Source organism: Lipotes vexillifer, unplaced genomic scaffold (genome assembly GCF_000442215.2).
Source record: "Lipotes vexillifer unplaced genomic scaffold, Lipotes_vexillifer_v1.1 scaffold1041, whole genome shotgun sequence".
Classification (NCBI taxonomy): domain Eukaryota; kingdom Metazoa; phylum Chordata; class Mammalia; order Artiodactyla; family Lipotidae; genus Lipotes; species Lipotes vexillifer.
This window is the reverse complement of record NW_006775616.1, coordinates 2,511,158-2,533,457: the sequence shown is the minus strand read 5'-3', so window position 1 is coordinate 2,533,457 and position 22,300 is coordinate 2,511,158. Positions and strand designations below refer to the sequence as shown.

At 44.9% G+C, this 22,300-nt stretch overlaps 1 protein-coding gene across 1 annotated transcript in view; it reads left to right on the top strand.

The window, feature by feature from the left end:
• IL5RA (interleukin 5 receptor subunit alpha) overlaps nucleotides 1-22,300 on the top strand; it is a 51,221-nt gene that overhangs the window by 22,776 nt on the left and 6,145 nt on the right. Inside the window, exons 3-9 of the mRNA XM_007450040.1 lie at nucleotides 565-710; nucleotides 2,149-2,287; nucleotides 2,977-3,130; nucleotides 3,205-3,392; nucleotides 5,466-5,611; nucleotides 9,239-9,377; nucleotides 21,819-21,915. Of these exons, the coding sequence (XP_007450102.1) occupies nucleotides 565-710; nucleotides 2,149-2,287; nucleotides 2,977-3,130; nucleotides 3,205-3,392; nucleotides 5,466-5,611; nucleotides 9,239-9,377; nucleotides 21,819-21,915 (1,009 nt within the window). The remainder of the gene's footprint in view (nucleotides 1-564; nucleotides 711-2,148; nucleotides 2,288-2,976; nucleotides 3,131-3,204; nucleotides 3,393-5,465; nucleotides 5,612-9,238; nucleotides 9,378-21,818; nucleotides 21,916-22,300) is intronic.

The window sequence follows — 22,300 nt, the reverse complement described above, 5'->3', positions numbered from 1 at the left end:
AGCGGTTCATTAATGGGGGGAATAGAACACTTTTCTTTCTATAAATGCGTAGTAATTTTGCTCACAAGTTTTTCTGACCTTGAATCATAATAAGAAATAAATCCTTTTACCATCATGAACCAGTACACATGCAAATATGTGAGTACACTTATAATAGCAACAAGAGGTTCATGAAACAGCACTTCTTATATATTTGATGCACCTGGTATTTTCTATTCTATTTTCTTCCATGTCATTAAACACATTGCTACCCACAAACTAATACATTACTGCAGTCCATTAATGGATAATGACCCTTTGAAAATTATGCTTGTACTGAGTAATGATATAGTAAAATATTCAGATTTCAGTAAAATACCTGTAGATGTTATAGGTAAATACCTGGGCAAAGTAAAAAGAAAATGAGCTAAAAACATTTCTAAGGAAACTTTTCCCAAGATTATTTCAGTGTTATACATGCTGATAGCCATAATAAAATAATATACTACACAAAAAAAATACTTAACAACTTTAAAATGCTATGTATAATTAAACATTGTGTGGCTTTTTTCTTTTGATCTACAGTTTTACTTCTCCCACCTGTCAATTTCACCATTAAAGCTATCAATTTAGCTCAAGTTCTTTTACGCTGGGAACCAAATACTGATCAAGAACAAAGAAATGTCCAGCTAGGGTATCACGTGAAAATAAACGCTCCACAAGAAGAAGATGTAAGTGTTTATTCTGATGGCAATTCTTATTTAAATTTTAACTTTGACTGCATTTTCCTTATCAAAGAAATTTTAACTAAAAAAAAAAAAAAAACCACTAAAGGGCTTTTTGTTTATATTCCCAGTAGAGCAATGTCTCTACTGAAATGACTGAGAACCAAGTGCCACACCTGCATTAAACAGCAGCTCGGAACATTTTAACTTTGGGACAATTCTTCCACTTAAAAATCAAGTTTAGGGCTTCCCTGGTGGCGCAGTGGTTGAGAGTCCGCCTGCCCATGCAGGCGACACGGGTTCGTGCCCCGATCCGGGAAGATCCCACATGCCGCGGAGCAGCTGGGCCCGTGAGCCATGGCCGCTGAGCCTGCGCGTCCGGAGCCTGTGCTCCACAAAGGGAGAGGCCACAACAGTGAGAGGCCCATGTACCGCAAAAAAATAAAATAAAATTAAAAATAAAAATCAAGTTTAGTGGGCTCCCCTGGTGGCGCAGTGGTTGAGAGTCCGCCTGCCGATGCAGGCGACACGGGTTCGTGCCCCGGTCCGGGAGGATCCCACATGCCGCGGAGCAGCTGGGCCCGTGAGCCATGGCCGCTGAGCCTGCGCGTCCGGAGCCTGTGCTCCACAAAGGGAGAGGCCACAACAGTGAGAGGCCCGCGTACCGCAAAAAAAAAAAAAAAAAAAAAAAAAATCAAGTTTAGTAACTTCTGAGGTACAATGGTTCAGATATTGGTTTTATATAATTTCCTCTAAAAGAGCCCAAAGAACAGAAGAGAAAAGCCAAATAAAAGAGGAGGGCAGGGTACCTAATCGAAGAGGCCAAGTTCGAATCCCAGTTCGGCCATTTCCTGCCTTTAGAATCGTGGACCAGTCACTTAACCTCTCAGAGCCCCAACGTCACTGCAGGCGTATATTAAAGCACCAGGTACCTAGTAGATGCTCAATAAAATTAAACAAATTAAATTCCAGTCAATATGGAATTCTAGAGAATTTTCCATCAAAAGTTACCTCTGGGGAGAAGACTGGAACTAGAGATGGTAGTCAAAGGAAATTGGAGCCTTCATTGTAACATTTTGTTTGTTTTTATAAGAAGCATTTATTCAGGCATCCTTGAAGAATTAATTTTTATATTTGTATTATGTATTTTTGAAACATGTACACATCTCGAACTGGGTAATTTATTTATTCATTTTTAAAACCACTTTATTTTGATATAACTGACCTGTAAAAAGCTGCACCTATTTAATGTCTATGACTTGATGAGTTTAGGGATAAGGACATAACCTTGAAACAGCGGGTTTAATTTTTTCTAGCAAAACGATCTCATTGCATTGTGTTTACGTGCCATTTTAAAAGTGGAAGAAAACGCCGAGTTGATTAAAATAGTTCTCTCAAGGCCACTTCCCCTTTGCATATCGTGACTTGTGGGTCTTATTTTTAGTACGAAACCAGGAACACTGAGAGCAGACGCATAACCATCCTTCATAAAGGCTTTTCAGCAAGTGTGCAGACGGTCCCGTGGAACGACCGCTCCCTCCAGCCAAGCAGCTGGGTTTCTGCGGAACTTAGAGCCCCACCAGGTAAGGCAGGCCTCTAAGAGCCCAGTTTTATATTTCAGGCTTTGTAAACACAGGCAAGTCAGAAAACAAACACCTGAGTTTTCTCTTCTTTTGTCAGTCACCAGTTCCTGCCCGGTATCCTTTTACCTCATCAACATCCTCACCAAGACCATGATCACTTCTCAGTGTCATAACCCTTGGAGCCGACTCTGTCTGGCACGTCCCTGCCAGCACTGCGGATATTTCTCCTCCCCAGCTCAAAAGACAGAGGGTCATAAACTAAATCTGGGCCAATCAGGTCTCTCATAATTGGGTTCCAGGACATCTTTCCAACCACCCCCTACGTGATTCCTGCACTCTTCTCAGATGGATTTACAGCCATGACGCCTACACACTAGCACAGTCCTGCCTCGGAGCCCTCGCTTTCCTGGGCTCACCTGACGGCTTTTCTGAATCCTTCCTATACTTCAGAGCCCAAATCAAATCGTACCTGCTCTGTGAAGCCCTTTTTCATGTCCCCAGTCACTACCCTTTCTAAAGAAACAATCAGAAGCTGTCATGGCAATGTCTTGCTCTTTTTTTTAAAAAAAAAATCTTTATTGGAGGATAGTTAATTTACACTGTTGTGTTACTTTCCGGTGTACAGCAAAGTGAATCAGTTATACATATACATACATCCACTCTTTCTAAAAACATTTTTGACCATCTAGGGTCTCCTGGAACCTCAATTGTGAATTTAACTTGCACCACGAACACCAAGGCAAATAATTACACACACTTACGGCCGTACCAAGTTTCTCTTCACTGCACCTGGCTTGTTGGCAAGGATGCCCCTGAGGATACGCAGTATTTTCTCTACTATAGGTTAGTATCTGTTTTCACTTTCGTGAGTGGGTTGATTCCTCCAGCCTTAAAAACTTATGAGTGTTCCAATTCAGGTATGGCTCTTGGACTGAAGAATGCCAAGAATACAGCAAAGACACCTTGCAGAGAAATATCGCCTGCTGGTTTCCCAGGACTTTTATCAATAGCAAAGGGCACGACCTGCTTGCAGTGTATGTTAACGGCTCAAGCGAGGAAGCTGTGATCAAGCCTTTCGATGAGCTCTTTGCCCTTCATGCCATTGGTAAGATGGGCTTGACTCAAAGCCAAAATAACTGAATCGCAGAATCTCAGCACTGGGAGGGGTTATAAGGATCACCTTGTTCAGCTACCTGTCTGGTGCTAAGTGACCATCTGCCCGCTGCTTAAGAACCACAGTGTCAAGGTTTCTCAGCCTCCGATATATTTGGAGAAAGAACTGTGTGTGTGGCCTGTCCTGTGCCTTACCAGGTGTTCAGTAGCAGCCCTGGTCGCCACCAGCTAAATGCCAGTAGCACCTCCTCCCCCTCAAATTGTGACAATAAAAATGTCCCCTAGGGGATAAAATCTCCCCTCGTTGAGAATCACCGCTCCAGGGAAAGTAAACTCACTGCTGGAAGAACCCCAAATCATCTCTCAGCAGCTCTGGCTGGTTTGGTAACATTTCTGCCCATGGGTCCTGTGATGGGCTGGTGCCACCCCCAAACAGGTCTGGTCTGCCTCTTCCCCCCACAAGATGGTCCCTCAGCTATCCAAAGGCAGCCAGGTTTCCCATCCTGAGATCCCTCTTCCCCGGGCTACTGGCCCCCAGGTTCTCATGCATTCCTCTCATGATCCTCTACCCTTCTGGACTTTCTCCTCTGGGTGTTCTTGAGTTACAGTGTCCCCCTTACCATGTGGTTCTCAGATCTAAGCCTAGTATTTAAGCTATCACGTGCTCAGTTCTCAAAACTGAAGACCTCCTCCTTCATCCTAGATACTTGTATTAATGCAGCTCATCAGGAGCCGCTCACAACATTTCTGGTTCTGAACGTTCAAGGTTTCAGTGGTGGCCTCTGCTTAGCAGCGTGGGCTGTGGAGCCAGGCTGCCTGGACTTGGGTCCTGGCTCCTCCACTGACTTGCTGAGTGACCTTAGACAAGCTGGTCATTTCTCTGGGCCTCAGTCTTTTTATCTGAAATATGGGGAGAAACCAATACTTCCTACAAGGTCTTTGTGACAAGTATGTTGATAATTATAAAGTGCTTAGAAGAGCGCTTGGACTAAGTATCCATTAAATATGCAAAATGTGATTGTTTAAAGGACATGGTTTGGCATGGGACATCTGTATCTGTTTCTATCATCTAAGTGTGTATCAAACGGAGTATAACTTTGTTTAAAGAATCACAGCACTTGCTAAAGAGATTATATAATTCTCTTCGAGAGAGTATTACTTAGATGACCTAAAAATATCACTTTCATGAAAATAGGTGATAAAAAATCCTGAGGGGGACCTGAGAAACAATGATATTAAGATGCCAATGGACACAGCCTGGGACAGACCATGGGCATTTTCTTGTGTGATATTCATTTTATTGAGACCAATTTCTCAGATTACTAAAAGAAATAAATGGTCTTTTGATGAAAAATTTTTTGGCTTAGGGGATGGTAGGCTCTGGAGCCAGTGGGCCCCATTCTTAGCTCGTCCCTATGACTCAGTAACTGTGAGATCTAAGTCACATAACTTAAGACAAGGACACTCACTTAGAGATAATTTCTATCCACATCAAGTGGCCATAAAACAATCATGTGAGATCTCAGGGGAAAGAACTGTGGAGTTATATGTAAAGACAACTTTAGCCCAATCCGTTCTTTTTCTGTAAGAGAAAACTAAATCCTCACAACAAACCAAAACAAGATACAGTAAACAAAATGAAATAAAAACTGAGGCCCAGGAAGAGGAAATAATCAGTCCCAGCCACACACCTGCTTCATAGAGCAGGGCTTAGTGGAGGCTCCAGGGCATTTTCTCTCCAGGATCCGGTTTGCCCTCAGATCCGTCCAACTCGAGAAGTAAAAATGGATGGTGGGCTGGGCCTTGCAGTAAGCTGAAGGAAAAGGTGTTTAACCATTCGATGCCCTTTGAAGTAGGAATCCTTGAGGTTTAAGGGAGAGAGCTCTCCTTTAGCACCACAAGATGGGAGTCAGATGTGAGCCGCTGGAGTCCTGTGGCTTGCAGGTTCATAGATTAAACCCTGGCCTACAGTACTCGAGAAGACACAGCTTAGAGACGCCTTGAGAAATGTGGGTGGATTAGAGTTACCAACCGTGATCACCGACCTCTCGGTTCTTTAACCTAGATCGAGTAAATCCTCCAGCAAAAGTCACAGCAGAGATTGAAGGAACCTGTCTCTCTATCCAATGGGAGAAACCAGTTTCTGCTTTTCCGGTCCATTGCTTTGATTACGAAGTGAAAATTTACAACACAAGGAAGGGGTATTTGCAGGTAATGCTTCAGCTCATTCTGATATTCGATGATAGATTTCTTTTAGAGACATTTAAAAAATTATTGTCAGTGACTGCGTTGGTTACCCCTTGGAACTCCATCTACTTGGGTTTTATGAAAATAAATCAAACCTTACTGGCTTTTTGTCTTGAAAGGATCTATTACTTTTGGTTGAAAATAATGCAACGGATCAGATAAAAGTTCATTAGCACCACTGTTGGTGAAATGGTGCAGCTGCTACGGAAAGCAGTACGGGGATTTCTCAAAAATTAAAAATAGAATTATCATATGACCCAACTTTTCTACTTCTGGGTACATATCCAAACGAATTGAAAGCAGGGTCTCAAAGATCTCTGTCCATCCGTGTTCACAGCAGCATTATTCACAATAGTCAGAAGAAGGAAGCAACCCCAGTGTCCAGCGACAGAGGAACGGATAAACAAAATGTGGTCTATCCATACAATGCAATATTGTTAGCCTTAAAAAGGAAGACAATCCTGACATGTACTGTACCATGGACGGACCTTGAGAAAATTATGCTAAGTGAAATAAGCCAGTCACTCAAAGACAAATATTGTTTGAATCCACTTATATGAGGTACCTAGAGCAGTCAAATTCATCAAGACAATGGTGAGACAATGGTGCTTTGGGGGGCTGGGGTGAGGGGGGAATGGGGAGTTTTTGTTTAACGAGTAGTTTCAGTTTTGCAAGATGAAAAGAGTGCTGGAGATGGGCTGCACAATGTGAATGTACTCTACTACTGAACTGTGCCATTTAAAAATGGTTAAGATAGTAACTTTTGTGTTGTGTGCATTTTACCACAACTTAAAAAAAAAAGGGGCTTCCCTGGTGGCGCAGTGGTTGAGAATCTGCCTGCCAATGCAGACGACACAGGTTCGAGCCCTGGTCTGGGAAGATCCCACATGCCATGGAGCAACTGGGCCCGTGAGCCACAATTACTGAGCCTGCGCGTCTGGAGCCTGTGCTCCGCAACAACAGAGGCCGCGATAGTGAGAGGCCTGCGCACCGCGATGAAGAGTGACCCCCCACTTGCCACAACTAGAGAAAGCCCATGCACAGAAATGAAGACCCAACACAGCCATAAATAAATAAATAAATAAATAAATACATTTAAAAAAAAAAAAGAAAAACTGCCTCCTTAGCCCTAATGGACAAAAAGTTCAAGGGGAAAGGAAGTGAATGAAAGTCAATATTTACTGAGCATCAACTATGCATTATGCTTTATTATCCTCACAGTTACTCTATTATGTAATGATCATTCTCATTTTACAGGAAAGTGAGGCACAGAGAGATTAAGTAAGTTGCCCAAAGTCACAAAGCAAGAATAGAATAGAAGTCAGGATTCAAACTTCTGCCTTACAAATTCAATTCAATTCAATTCAATTCAATTCAATTCGGGTTAATAAATATTTACGAGCTGGCTTCTCTGTGGGATATACAGAGATAAATAGGTTTCTGCTATCAAGGGGCCTGGTCTACTGGATGCACTCCCTCAGCCTCAGAGCTGCCTGACCATTGTAAATGTCAACGTGGATACAAAGGAGGGAATGGACAAAGCAAGCTGCCAGGGCCTCCACCCAGGGGAGGGGAATTGAACGGAATCTTGAAGGATGAATAGAAACTTGCTTAGTGGGAGAAGCAGAGAAGGACTTTCAGCCAGCACTTCCCCATGTATTTAAGCACACATGGTGAAAGGCTGGCTTTCTTTTTAAAATTTCTAATCCACCCTACATTGGTACTTCTGTAAAATACAATAAAAATGATTTGCTACAAAAATCACGTATAGCCAAAGACAAGTGATCCTGGGCCAAGCCAGTGATCCTGGGCTTGGACGCCATGGCAATGCCAGGTTGCTATGAAAGCTCTCAAATTGTTGTCTCCATTTCTATAATTATCTCCTCAAGGATCAGCAATAAACTACTCCTGACTCACACCAGTCCTCCAACCACACTTGGAGTGGCAGGGGTTCTAGGCAGAAGGAGCAACTCCACAGCATGAGTGAGCACGGTTCCTTCAGCCAAGTGGCAGTAATTCAGTCACCCTGGACATAAGGCCAACGTTGGAATCATAACTCTAGCTCTTACACTGGGACTTCTCCCAGAATGACTCTAAGATTTTGTTTAAAAAAAGAAATGGTTTCTTTTTAAAACCGTGGTCATAGGCAATGGAAACCACTAAAGTGTTTAGCTTGATAGAAAAATGTGAACACATCTGCAGAATCGCAGAATTATTTTGGAAGCAGCATGAAAGCTGGGTATGGACAGAGAGGGGACACGTGGACATAGAATACCGGTTTCATGGCTACTGCAGAAGTCCAAGCGAAAAATGATGAGACCTAAAATGGCAGTGGTTTCGGAGCAGGGACAAAGAAGGGAGAAACACATTCAGGAGCATGTAAGATACAGGCGGCCAGGGACACATCTCGGGTTTGGGGTATTAGCTGCATGGTGGGGACACTGACCAGTAGAGAGAACACAGACGAAGGGTTTGATTGTGAGAAAACAGCCTCATTTCAATACTAGACAATGTTAGCCTGTGTTGCCTACGGCAAATTGGCATTTACTGAGTGCTTATTATTAGGTTGAACTGCCCCAAATGGCTGTTTTTGCAGGTCAAAAATGGGTTGGTGCATATTATCACTTTTCATGATTCAACCCAATATATCTTTAAACTTGGGCTTTACAAAGTTAATTCCATTTAATTCAATAATCCATTAGGTGGTATGGTTCCTATTTTACAGATGAGAAAACTGAGGCTCAGAGAGGTCAAGGAAATTGCCCTGCAGTTAGCTGGAGGTAGACCTGGGATTCAAACCCTCTTCTTCCTAGATTCAAGGTCCTTGCTCTTTCTGCTTCCCTATGCCCCCTCCACCCCTTGCTCCTTGCCCCCTGGCTTGGGGTGAGACACTGTATAAGGGATCAGCGAACTTTCATTGTAAAAGGCCAGATAGTAGGTATTTTAGGCTTTGCAGATCATACTGTTGTTGTCACAATTACTCAGCTCTGCCATCAATACAAGCAAATAGGTGTAACTGCGTTCCAGTAACTGTGTTTGTGGACACTGAAATTTCAATTTCATGTACTTTTCATGAGTCGCAAAATATTATTCTTTTTATATTTTTCAAACACTGAAAAATATATAAGCCATTGTTAGCTTGCAGTCCCTACAAAAACAGGCAGCAGGCCAGATGAGCCACAGACTGTAGTTTGCTGGATCCTGTTGAATATGACGGAAGCCAGGTGATATTGTTAGTTAGGTGATTAGAGAATATCCAGGGACAAGATGAGGGAGGTTATGCATTCTATGTGCCACTCCAGTCTTTCAGCCTGGAATTATCAGTTGGACCCGGATGGATCATCTGGATCTTACAATTGCCTGTTTTATTTATTTTGGTTACTACATAGCTTCCCCCGCCCAGGGGTGACTGCCAACACCTCCATAGTGAAGTGGTCTAGAATAAACTAATCGATGTGAGTCTTACTGACTTTAAATGGGTCACTGAACACTTGAGTCACATTACTTACATATGACCTCCCATCCTGATGATTGCCATAATTTAAATTGCGTGTCCAGGGATTCTTACAATGATATTTTTTTCCCATTTAGACAGAAAAAATGACGACCAATACATTCGTCTCCGTAATTGATGGTATTTCTGAGTATTCCATTCAAGTGAGAGCAGCAGTGAGCTCTGTGTGCAGGGCGGTGGGACCCTCCAGTGAGTGGAGTCAGCCTATTTATGTGGGTGAGTATCTCGTGTTTATTTTAAAGCCAGTGACCTTACTTGTAGTTATAACAGATCCTCCTGGAAAGTGTACACCTTCACTTGTGAGTCCTGAAATGCTTTCACGTCCCTACTAAGCCTCATCCTCTGTCAGTCTGCTGCCTTTTTGACCAGAGGTAGGTTTACCATGAGGCCTATGAAGCTCCAGTGTTCCAGCTTCTCACTAGCAAGAGCCCTTCCAAAGTCTAGTACTTTTTTTTTTTTTTTCCAGATTATCTGGTCCTACTTCTATTCAGTTTTACCGAATTAATTTTTTTGTTTTGAAATAACTGTAGATTCATATGCAGTCATAAGGAATAATGTCAAGAGAGCTCATGTAGGCTTTACTCAGTTTCTCTCAAGACTAACTTCTTGCAAAACTGTAATATACTATGGCAACCAAAAAAGTGGCATTGCTACAACCCACTGATCTTATTCAGATTTCATTCATTTCCTATCTACTCATTTGTGTATTAGTTCTATGCAAGTTCATCCCATGTGCAGGTTCATGTATATGTCACCGCAAGGCTCCTTCCTTTTGCCCTTTTTTAAGCACTTTCAGTCCTCTCCCCTCTCCTCCATTCCTAACCCCTGTCGACTACTGATCTGGTCTCCACGTCTATAATTTTCCTATACCTAATTCTGAATTTATACTTTTGTTTCATTTCATAAAGAAGATTCCAAAAACTGAATAAGCTCAGGGCCCACAAAATCTGGATCCAGCCCGGGGCCCTCAGCGTAACAGACCTAGAGGATCCCAAGCACTGGCATCACCTGGGCTCCTGCATGGGTTCTACAGCTGTTTCTGTTTATGATTAAACTGACCAGCTTACTTGGCAAATAATATGATCATTGTATCTGTCTGTGGGATTGGAGAAGGCTGATGATGGTGGCACTGAATGAAAGGGCAAATTTCCATTCTCCTTTTATGTCAGATGGCAATTCCATAACCTGGAGAGGTGGCCTTGCACTGTGATGCTAGAACATGCACACCCTGTGTTTGCTATTATCTGCGTATCTTGGCCAGTTAAAAAACAACTAGTGTATCTCATGTATGTGCCACAGACATGCAGCCTGGGGATGCACACGTTATGTGGCTAAGTGCTGCATAAGAGCTACAAGGACACGAAGAGGGGGGAAGAATTCTGAAGTCTTCCATAGAAAGCTCAGGTTTAATGCCAGCCTTAGCATGTACTGACTACATACCCTTGAACAAACCACTTCTCTCTGCCCATCCGTGGATTCCCAGGACTAAGGAGGTAATTAATATCCACCTCTCCTGTCTCACAGGTTACTGTGAAATACAAACAACAATGACAGCAGATTAACAGTTATTGCTGACTATCCTCCAAGCCCTGTGCTAAGTGCTTCACATGCACTAGCTTCACTAATCCTATCCACCAAGCTGTTCTGCAGATGAGAAAACAGGTTTCGAAAGTTTAGACAGTTTGCTTAACTCTGCATGGCCAGTAACTGGCAGAGAAGGAATTCAAACCCAAGCTGACTGACGCCAGCACCAGAGACCTTAGCTCTATGGCATGGGGGCCGGGACGCTGCAAGCTGCGAAGAGCTGAACAAATTAAAGATGTATTTAAGGGATCCTGGTAGCTAACTTTGTGGTTATGGCTGGTCAAGCACGTGAATATCACTGTCCCTCATCCTACGAGGTAGTTAACGCTCCACTGAAGGGTGTACCTAAGGAGAGATTTCTTTCGGCACATGCTAGGATTTTCTATCATTTCATTTATTCACTTAGGCTAATGGGTGTCTCTGCAGGACACTCCTGGGCAGTGACCCATGGGCCCATGTGGATGTAAGTCAGACCAGACACACAGCAGGGAGATTTCCAAGGGAGACTGGGAAAGACAAGGAAAGACCCGAGAAATGGAGCTGGGTTCTGAGTCTGCAAGGGGACTGGTCTTACTGAGTCGCTGAGCTTCCAAAGGGGAAAGGAGCCCCTAGAGCTGTGTGACACGACCATCACAGCCTTATGGCACGGCCGCCACATCACCGCACTGGGACTCAGAGGACCAGCATGAGCCTTGCTGGGAGAGGAAACCGAAAGGACAAAAGGAACTGAGAACCGGCCAATTGCACCTACTTCAGGTCTCTGCCAAAGCCAGTCTTTCCCCCTCCCCCCTGCATCCTCCCCAGGTCCAGGCCCCAACCTGACCAAACAGACCCACTGCATGCAGGCACCCCTTCCACACCGCTTTATCTGCACAGACGAAATCCACTCTACGCCCCGAGACAGGGACCAGCAGAAGAAACGTGAATCCGTCTCAGGGAATTTTCAGCAAGGCTATGAATTTCTTCAAACGCCTGCGACAGAAGCCTAATTTTCATGACCCGCATTCGGTGGATTTTTTTTTTTTAATGCTTTGTTATTCCCCAAAGGCCGAAAACTCACTGGCCCCCAATTACTGACATTTCTGAGTGTCTTCCCAACATCACTGCACATATAGTTTTGGAGTTTTTTTATTTTTTTTTAAAATTCTGTTTGAGGACCTCAAACTAACTTGGAAACCAAGGTGGGAATCTTGGCTACGGAGCCAGTTCTGATTTTTTAGTGTTTGGGTTTTGAGTTCTCATCAGTGTTGTCTGTTGGGAGTTTAGAACTTATAGAGCAGAAGAAAGCGAGAGACAAATCAGGAGACCTAGGTTTTGGTCGTGGCTCTGCCAGTGCCTAACTCTTTGACTAAAGTTAGAGATGCGGAGATAATATTTCATGAGCCCAGTTATCGGAGACGGCTGTGGAAGCCGTGCTGAGAGGGAATCTCAAGTTACATTTAGGTCATCCGAAGGCGTGGTCATCTGTTGTCACCCCTGCAGGGGACAGAGTGGTGACCAGCGTGGCAGAGTTTGGCTGCCCCCGACCTAGTCAGTCGCCTCTAACCCCTCTGGGTCTCAGTTTTCTCACCTGTAACATGTGAGTCTCCTCACATGTTACAGGTGAGGAAGTTCTTCCCTACTCTGCCTTTCATGTTCTCTTACCCCCATCAACCGCCGACAAAAGTGCTGAGAGACAGATCGCGACCTGTGCTGAGAGTTTACTTTAAGCTTGTTTTTAATTTATTTTTCACTCTCCACTTTAGAGCTGGCGCCCCATGATTATTTTCTAAATAACAGCTTCCTAGCTTGGAACCGGGCTCATTATCGTTTGCTCTCAGGTGTGCCTCACTGCCATCACCCACGGCAAATCCCATTTCATTTGCTGCCAGCCTGGTCATGAAGATGAGCTGATTAATATTACCACGCACCTTATAAATCCATCCTTTCTGGAATTGACTTCCCTGCTCACTTTAGGATCATTAGTGAGTTTAATCAATGCAGGCTCTCTACTGTCATCAGGATGATTAATAAACATCACAGGAAGCTGGGGCTCCTCTGGGACATTCCACATGGCTCTTCCTTACCCCTCGAGGATGCAGCAATAATAATGCTCTGCTTGCAGCCTACCAGGCAGGGCTCCCGCTCCATTCATTTCCTCTAGACATCCTTGCTCCACTCCTACCTTGTCTTAAAAATGGCACCCTGGAGCCCTCCCCCTTCCACTTTCACACCAAGGCCTGACTCACATATCACCTCTTTGTTAGACATTATTAAGTCCACGTCTTTTATTTGAGGGAAACGGAGGCCCAGAGATATTAAATAATTCAGTAGTTACCAAAGAGCCAAGAAGTGGCTATTAATGGATAATATTCTCAAATAGGTGACATAGGAGTCAATGAGCGAACTGGAATAGATTCAATTTACTAATTAACCCATCATCACCCAGGGTTATTGAATCAAGAGAGAGACACCAGATGAGTAAGTTTTGACTGATGCAAAGGGAAGGCGGAGGAGACAGGACTGCTGTCCTGCTCTGGTGGGCAAGATCCCTGGACAGTCAAGAGGCACAGGGGCAGCGTCAGTGGTCCAGCCAGCCACAGCGTACTCTTCACCTGCCCTGAAACACTGCCCTCCTGTGCTGGGATTTCCAGAACATGGAATACTTCTTTTTTGTCCTCAGACGGAAGGAGCAGTTTCATCTCATCAGCCCTCGTTATCAGCTGCCCTTCCTCAGCTGGCTTCTCTGCCTTATCTGAAGGGCTAACTGTCCACTTTTCACACTTCTTCCTCCTTCTGCAACTTTCTTAACTTCCGGACCCTTCTGCTCCCTTGCTATCTGGGCCGTCTCCTGTTTACCAAAATCTGGTGTCTCCTGAGTGGTTTCTGGTCTGAGTGAAGATATTCCTTGTCTCAAGTCCATCATCTTCTCTTCTCTCTCCCCTCCCGGAAGCTCAAATATCATGCAGGAAACAAGCAATAATGAAAAAAGTTTCCTACAATAATGCCCTTCCCCGTGGAAAAGAGTGTTACACATGCATCCACCCAGCCGTGCTGCTGGTCAGGCTCAGGGGCTGAGTCCTGTGTATCAGTGACGGGTCTTCCCCCCCAGCACAGGCCCTGCCCCTCAAACAAACAATCCGGTTTTGCCCTGACATCACTAAAGGCTGTATCTGAAGGCCAAGATGTATTTGATGATGGTACCAGGTACCAATTAAAATGTATTTACAAAAAAAAAAAATATTGCTTTAGGCTTGAGATGTATAGCACTTACACCCCGGGGAGTAGGGGAAAGTTCACCGCATTTCTCAGATGCCTCAGCTGTGCGGTCAAGGTCGACACGGGCTGGCGGCTTCCTTTCAGGGCATCTTCCTCGAGACCTGTTACTCACAGGAAATCCTGGCCGTGGCTTTCTCTCACAGTTTGTTTGCGTGTGTGTGTTTGTGTTTAGGGTGGGGGGAGCCTTAGAGTCACATCACACATTCTAGAATCGGTCAGGACTTCATGAAGAGAGTTGGAAGCAGAAAATCAGGGAGGGAAGTAAGAACTGGGGCTGGGATGGAAGCAAGGCTCCCACAGGGAAACCCTGCTGCCTTTTTCCTCGGACTTGACATTCATGGGCCGTGAATGAGTGGGGAAACCCGGCACACCGGGCCCAGGGCACGTGGAATCAAAACCTGGAGGGCGTGGTGTCACCTTCGAGATCCTCCAGCCCACCTCCTACATTTTACACTTTGCCGGCTCCACCCTCAGACTCCGCGCCTGTGCTCTTTTTCTTTTCCTTTTGCCACCATCTTTCTTTCTACATCCTCACACTGTCGTGAAAAAGGGAGAAAACCAGGAAGGAGAAAGGTGAAGGGGAGACACTGCAGAGGGCTCAGATCCACTTTCCCTGGGTCTTCCGAATGAATTTTGCAAATTCAAAAGCTTCTGTGAAGAAATGGCGAGCTTCTGGCTCATTAGTGACAAAAACTAATTGAGGAATAAAAAGTTGACCCAGTCAGTAACTTGAAAAACCCACTTGGCTTCCCTGAGGGGGATATAACTTGTGACGATGCTGGGTTTTCTTTGTAAATGGGGGGTTTCGGGTTGGTAAATGTGGTGGCCACTTTGATCCACTGTTTCCTTTTCCCCAGGCTCCTACGGTTTCCAGGCTGGTAGCCATGGCCTGAGGGAGGGCCAGCAGGGAGCCTTCAACTTCTGTCCCCAAATGCAGGAGCAGGGAGCTCCCCTGTGCTTTCAGGCCCGGCTGCCTGGAGGTGTGGTGTCCACACCAGACTGCCACGCGTGACCCCTGCCTCGAGATGGGCCCGCCAGATGACGGGAGGAAGGTGGGACTCCCCTCTTGGGGCAGGCACTGTGCTTGGCGTGTTCACCTATGTTATCTTATGTATCTTCACAAACACAGGATTTTCCTAATTTACAGATGAGCAAAGAAACGCAGAGGGGTTAAGGAACTACCCCAAGTGACAGAGCTAGGAAGTGATGGACCCGGTCCTAGAACACAGCCACAGAACTGGGTCCACGCCATGCTCTTTCTGTGATGCTTCGTCACCCCGTGGGGGACAGTGCCAGCCAGGGAGACAGAGGCAGGAGGACTGGAGACTGGCGGCAGTGAAAGGGTTGCCCTGCCAGCTCATGAGCTGGTCAGCCTCCATGGAGCCCAAGCAGTGGGGACATTTTCATTGACCTCTTCAGGCTACTCTAGTCTAAATATCCCCTTATGAGTTGTCCGTAGCGTTCATTTTAACACAAACCTCCTTGAGGGTGCTTTATGCCCTCTCCTGCCCCCTAGTATCTTGAATATCTGGTGTTTTCTTTCCCTCCAGGCCTGAGCTTATGACTCTGCCTTCTGAGGATTCTGAAAGGGCTCCAATCTTAGTCTGGCTTTCATGATTTAGGGAAATTATCTTGATGCCTTACTGTTGACACGATGTGTTTAATCATAATCACAGTTATAACAACATTCATTGAACACCTACTATGAACCAGCACCGGGCCAATCACTTTGCAGGAATAACTCAGCCAGTTCCTATCCCCGTTGAACAAAGCAGGTGATGGAAGCTCCTGAGGGCTCCATGCTCAGGGTCACCTCTGTTGTAAGCGGCCGAACCAGGATGAAAGCACTTCACCCCTGTTTCTTACTTCTACGTGAAGACTGCAGCCTCTGCAGCCAGCTTTCATTTGCTTTAGCAGGTTGGTAGAACAGGGCCAGCAAACCCCTTACAGGGAAGAAAGTTCTGGGTTGCCTAGGGCCCCAGAAAGCACACACCTTTCTGTGCTGTGTGCAAAAGTCTGCAAAGAACAACATGGCGAAGACGAGTTCTCTATTTAGTTTCATCAGGTCGTGTCCTACTGGGGACAAATGCAGACCAACAGTTACGGCAGTGATCCCTCTAGGGAATCCTGAGTGCGCAAAGGTACACCTACACACACACCCCCATCCCAAGCATCTCCATGTCCTTTCCATATTTTGGGTCATTGAGCCCAATTTCCCCAGATGAACACAGAACACGTTTTGTGCATTTTGCTCTGGACCCTGGACTACCTATGTTCTGTCCACTGAGGCTGCATTTGCCGACCCCTCTCTTTCACTCTCCCGAAATCAGGTAAAGGGATTTTTGTTTCCTCTAAAAAAAAACCCTCCCACAATCCACTTGACAACTGCCTTAGAAAGCTCGCCCACCCAAAGGGCTTGCTTATGATTTTTGCTGGCACTGTGAGCCTGTGACCGGCTTGGCGGGTCCCTTCACAGATGATGCCGCGGCCTCCCGCTCTAATGAGAGACAAGCGCAGGAGGCTTCGTAGACTAATGCACCTGCATCCTCTCAGTTATCCAGCCCTGTCAGTGCCCTCAGAACTCCTCCCAGCGCCTGCTGGTTTAACAGAGTAGGGCTGCTTCACTGGAAGAGCCCCATCAATTTACTAATGAGCTCTTTTCCTGCAGATCCTACTGCTGAGTCTGAAATTAGATTCAAATGCAATATGGAATCCCTAAAAGTCATACTTGTATGAATAGCTTAAGGGTGGAACAAGCCTCCAAACCAAATCGACCTTCTAAGAGTTATGAGTCTGAACTACAAAGATCATACAATTCTAGGACAAGTGGGGCTGCAGCACCGGGAGGAAAATGACTTGACAAAGCTCTGAGGGCAGCCAGAGGCAGAGCTGGGACGAGGTCCGGGGTCTGATTCCCTTTAACCACCATGCTATTCGCCCCTCCCCGTCCCTTTCCCACCATACACTCCCAGGACATACAGCACAAGCAGAATTTTCATTAGTTGGCTAATTCTCAAGGTTAAATGGTCGAGACGTCAGAAACTGAGGAAGCCAAGGTCACCGAGAAACCAGACAGCTAAGCTCCCAAATGCTCCAAGTTGTCAATATTGGGAGAACATCCTAGAATGAGGTGCAGAGTCTGAAGGGCGGCTTCTCCTTGGCAGGACAGGCTTTGCAACTTCGTCTTTCTAAAGCTCATCTCTGCATAACCAAACAGCGGCACCCATCAATCTCTTGAAAAGAAACATCCGTGGCTTCCGTTTTAACGGCAGAAAACTCATTCTTGAGTCAGAGAAAAGATTCAAGTTACCTTGAAACGCTTGTTCTTAAGAAAATGTCCAACATCAGAGACCCCAAAATTCAAATTAATGATGTACCGAGGGGCCTCCCAACAGGCAACTGTACCCCTGTTCTACCTTCAGTGAAATCAGAGGAGGTGCTGTCTTTAATTCATTTTACTTACATAACTGACTCTCAACTTCGTTTTTGCATTAATAAATAACGTAACGGTAGATAATCCCCAAGCGATTTCCATTTGGCAGTGAACATGTGAAACCTTTTTCTTGCACTGAATTTACCTGCCAGTTTAGGTTTTCTTTGCAGTAAAGCTGACCTCGGCTCTGCTGTCTGGGGGGTTAGCTCTGTTCTCAGGTGGTGGTAGGGGAGTAGTTCTGAAGCAAGGTGGGACACTGCAGAAACCAGGCGGGGAGAAATGACTCATGTGCCGTGCCCCCTCCCTCCAGGCAGTGACGGTGACTTTGCTTTCCACATAGTACCTTGCATGCACCACTAACTTTATTTTGATCGAAAGAAATAAAATCAGTTGCCTCTCCAAAGAGGTTTTGTTAATTCAGAAAGAATCTTCACTTATCAATGTAAGCGCTCAAGTGAACAGCTAGAGAGTGGTTTAACTGAAAAGATTTGTGTAAGCATGCTCAGAAGTGAACGACACTTTTATCAGGACCTGACATACCAGCCTGCAGAGAATTGCACAATTTGAGACACCAACGGGACCCAGGGTGCCACCCTGGTAATACTGATAACGTCACTCATTCTTCCTGCAGGACTCAAGCTTCACCTGTTTAACCTACTTGTAAACAGGAATAATTTTGCTACTGGCATAACCCTTGCTAAATTTATATTCCACGTATATGAGTCTAGAGTTTCTGAATGTACTTGTTAGGGGACTTGCATAATGGTTCCGAGGGTGCTACAGTGAGTTTCAGAGATGGGGCAATGAGGCAGGCAGAATCCCTTATTCAGGAAATCAGAGTGGGAAATAAAGCGAGCCGGTATTTGATTTCACGGTAGTAGTTCGTCCCAGTTGCTCTTTATATTAGCTACGTGCAAGTGCAGTAAAAACTAGGTTTAACGGGACACTCGGTGACAATCCAGAGAACTGAATACTAATCCTAGAACCAGTGAGTGTCTATGGGATTTGGGAAAATAAAAGGTTTGTAAAATGATGAAAAGCAGAGCCTCAGAGAGCCAAAGTGTGGCTACCACCTGTTTGTAAAAACAGCTATAAATACATGAAACTTCTTTTTCAACGCCATGGTCAGAGATTTTAAATAAAGTGATTCGGTCCTGGCTAGAGCCCAGGGAGCATCGGGAAGACTGGTATCTTACAAGGCAGCCCCCTTCTACTGCAGACACAGCCCGCAAACCCAGCCACGCCCAACAGCTGAGACACCACAACAAAACAGGGCTGCCTTGGAGGGAAGTGGTATCCGGCCGGAAGAGGACGCTCAGGAGGGTGTTCCGTGACAGAGAAATGTCTAGGATGCGTTCCATGAAGCGCCTGCACGTGCAGTGGGTCCTGGGTTTGGGGGTGGTGGGCAATGGGATGGGGTCCCTGCACTGTGGTTAGGAGCACGGCTGCTCAGCACGTCCTGGGCTTCACCCCCAGCTACTAGCTGTGATCCTCAGCTGACCCGCTCTGCCCTTCTCTGCGACAGCTCCTCCATCCATCAAACTAGGACAGCAGCGCCCACCCTGAAGCACTGCTGTGAGAATTCAAGTGAGACTGCAAGGTGAGCACTTTGCAGAGTGTCTGGTACCTAAAAAGGGAACGTCACAACATGTAGAGAAGATAAGCTATTGGTGACTGCTGGTTTCTGATAACTTTTATTTTGTGTTCTTTTCTACAACTTTCCAACTTTCACCAATGAAAATATACTAAAGTCAATTTTGTGAGAGGTCAGTATACGCCAAATGACAATGCCGTGGATTGGGTCAGGGGTACTAAAAAATGTGCTGGATTGAGAGCGTTCTTAAGGGTCAGAGTTCAACTTCCTCATATTTGCAGATGAGGAAACTGAGGCCCAGAACGGCCACCTTCACAACAAGCTAAGAATAGAACCCACGTTTCCAGACTAGGCAAACTCATGACACAAAAGCATGCATGTCTTGCATTTACAATAGTACAGATGAACCTATTTGCAAAGCAGAAATAGAGACACAGATGTAGAGAACAAACATGTGGACACCGGTGGTGGGGAGACAGGGGGGTGGGATGAATTGGGAGGTTGGGATGGACATATATACGCCACTGGGTATGGAACAGGTAACTAGCGAGGGCCTGCTGTATAGCACGGAGAACTCTACTCAGTGCTCTGTGGTGACCTGGATGGGAGGGAAATCCAAAAGGGAGGGGAATATGTGTTACACATATGGCTGGTTCTCTTGCATTTATGGTTGGGTGTGATGTACTGGTGTAAACCAAGTGGATGAGGAAAGCAGGGAGGGGCTACAGAGAATGAGAAGCATCCAAGTGCCTTCCAAGGATTCCATTTGGGATCTTGCAAGAGGGGAGATCAGAACGGGGAAGTTATGAGGGAAGTTGTTTTGATGTCAAGAAGGGTGTGAGTTTGCTTTTGAACGTTGTCACCTTTGAGACACATCCCAGTGGGTTCCGCCTACAGGCAGGCTCAGGTCCACACTGGGAGGCTGGGCAGGGATAAAGACTCGGGAGAGGATGCCATGGAATTGAAAGATGAAGCTGTGCTCAACGAACATTTCAAAGTTCAAAGAATAGACCATAGTGGAAGATACCAAAGGGTTAAGGCTGAGCAGTGAGGGGCAGTTGAAATCAGCAAGGGGGGAAGGAAATGATAGTGAAGAGGAGGAATATGTGGGTAAAGCAGCCAGTGGCTTGGTTTCCAGGTGGGTGCAACCATCGAATCTGAAATTCAGGAGGGAGGTCAGGAAAAATAAAGTTGGCAAAAGAAACTGACTGTCCTTTGGCTTCAACCAGGAGGAAGCCACCAGCAAATTTTTAAAGTGCTTTTCTGAGATGGGAAAATGAAGCTGTCTGAATCCCTTATTCAAGAAATGAGGCTGGGAAATAAAGGAGGTATTGGATAATAGTTGGGAGAGACGGCAAAGTAATGGCTTATTCAAGATAAAGGACTCTATGAATATTTGAAAGCAGACGGGAAGAGATGAAGGAGGAGAGATTAAAGCTTTGGGGAGGTAGAAGATAAACCTCAACTAAGAGTTCTCAGGAGGCCAGAAAAAAAAAAAGGGCACGAGATCAGGGCAACATTGGAATCACTAGCATTAAATCCTCCAGACATCTCTCCATCCTGATACATGGAAAGATGTGAGTTTTAAGTGTTTCGGGGCTTTTGAAAGTCTTAAGCTATTTACAAGGGACTTGAAAATTCCACTTACATTCACTTCTCATTTTATAATAGAAACCGTTAATGGTAAACCAAGGATTAAGACCTGCTTCTCCTGGGGTGGGGTGTATATCTCACCTCTGTACTTAGAGCTGCTGTCACTAAATTACCTGTGTCTTTATTTGCTTATCGACTTCTTCCCTCAACTGCAGGAAGGGAGGGTTCACATGCTTCCTTTTAACGCTGTCTCCCAGCAATGTGTATAATGTCCCACACATAATAGGAGCCGAATAAATATTGGCTAAATGGGTGAATAAAGGAATGAACACAGAAAGGACCCATGCATTCAGGGAGATAACTCAAAATTTGCATTCTTCTCTAAAAATGAATCAGACAGTTTAGCAAGCAGGTTACCCTTTAAACACCATTTGGTAAATGGCCTTGGGTTTTTCTTGAAGGTATTTCCAGTACCTTAAAAAAAAAAAAAAAAATCACACACACCCCAAAGCTATCATCAAAGCCCACAGAAGAATCTATCCCTGATTATAGATTAGAAGCAAATTTAACTAGATAGTCGGGCAGCATGTGGCATATTTATACTTTCTGTACTGAATCAAGTTAGCATCTACATTTCCATCTGTGAAAACAGGTAAGAGGTGTTGTGAGGATAATTCAGATTGTAAACTGACAACCGAGTCTGATACCTTTGCTGTGAACTATGAGTATTATCCCACAAGGTACTTCCTCTAAAAGTCCAACTTTGTAAAATGTTTTGATTATATTGCAATTAGGTTACTGAGTAGGCTTACATTTTTGTACCTTTTTCACCTAAAAACCTTAGTACTCACCAAAAGCTGCTAAGCTCCAAGATCCAGCTGGCATATTACCTAGAATATACTCCATAAATATCTGCTGATTAAATAATGCCTCAAGATTAAAAGTGGCCTTATTGCCATTGCCGTTATTTCATTTCACTCTTGTATCAACTCTGTGAGATGGATGCTCCCTGCCCCATTTTACAGATGACAAATCTAAAGCTCGGGGAGGTTAAGCTACTTTCCCAGCATCACCCAGCACCTTCAACTCAGACGCAAGCCCCCTTAGGCCCTTGTGTAGTCATCTCTCTTTTCTGCTGCTGATTCTAGTTCTGATTTCTTTTGTTTTTTTTGTTTTTGTTTTTGTTTTTCATTAGGAAACGATGAGCAGAAGCCCTGGACAAAATGGTTCCTTATTGCAGTTACGGCAACCATCTGCTTTATCTTGTTAATTTTCTCACTCATCTGCAGAATGTAGGTATTCTTTTTATTTGGGTGCTTTCATTGGGATCTAAATATTGGATTTTTACCTTCTTGCCATGCATCCACTGGATGGAGGGTTCTTGTTATCAGGTGCAATTTACGACATTTTTGTGTCTTCCTGGATAGCCTTTCCAAGATGAGTGTGGACCAAATAAAAAACTGGTAAACAGTAGGTGATTTACAGAAACTGGATACAGAGCACAACACAGCCTTCAGTCGTTAGATACCCCCTTCCTGAATTTGCCGACAGTCTATTCATCTCCGCAAAGGGTTTTTTTCGGCTGCACAGCGTGGCATGCGGGATCTTAGTTCCCCAACCAGGCATCAAACCTGTGCTCCCTGCAGTGGAAGTGTGGATTCTTAACCACAGGAATGC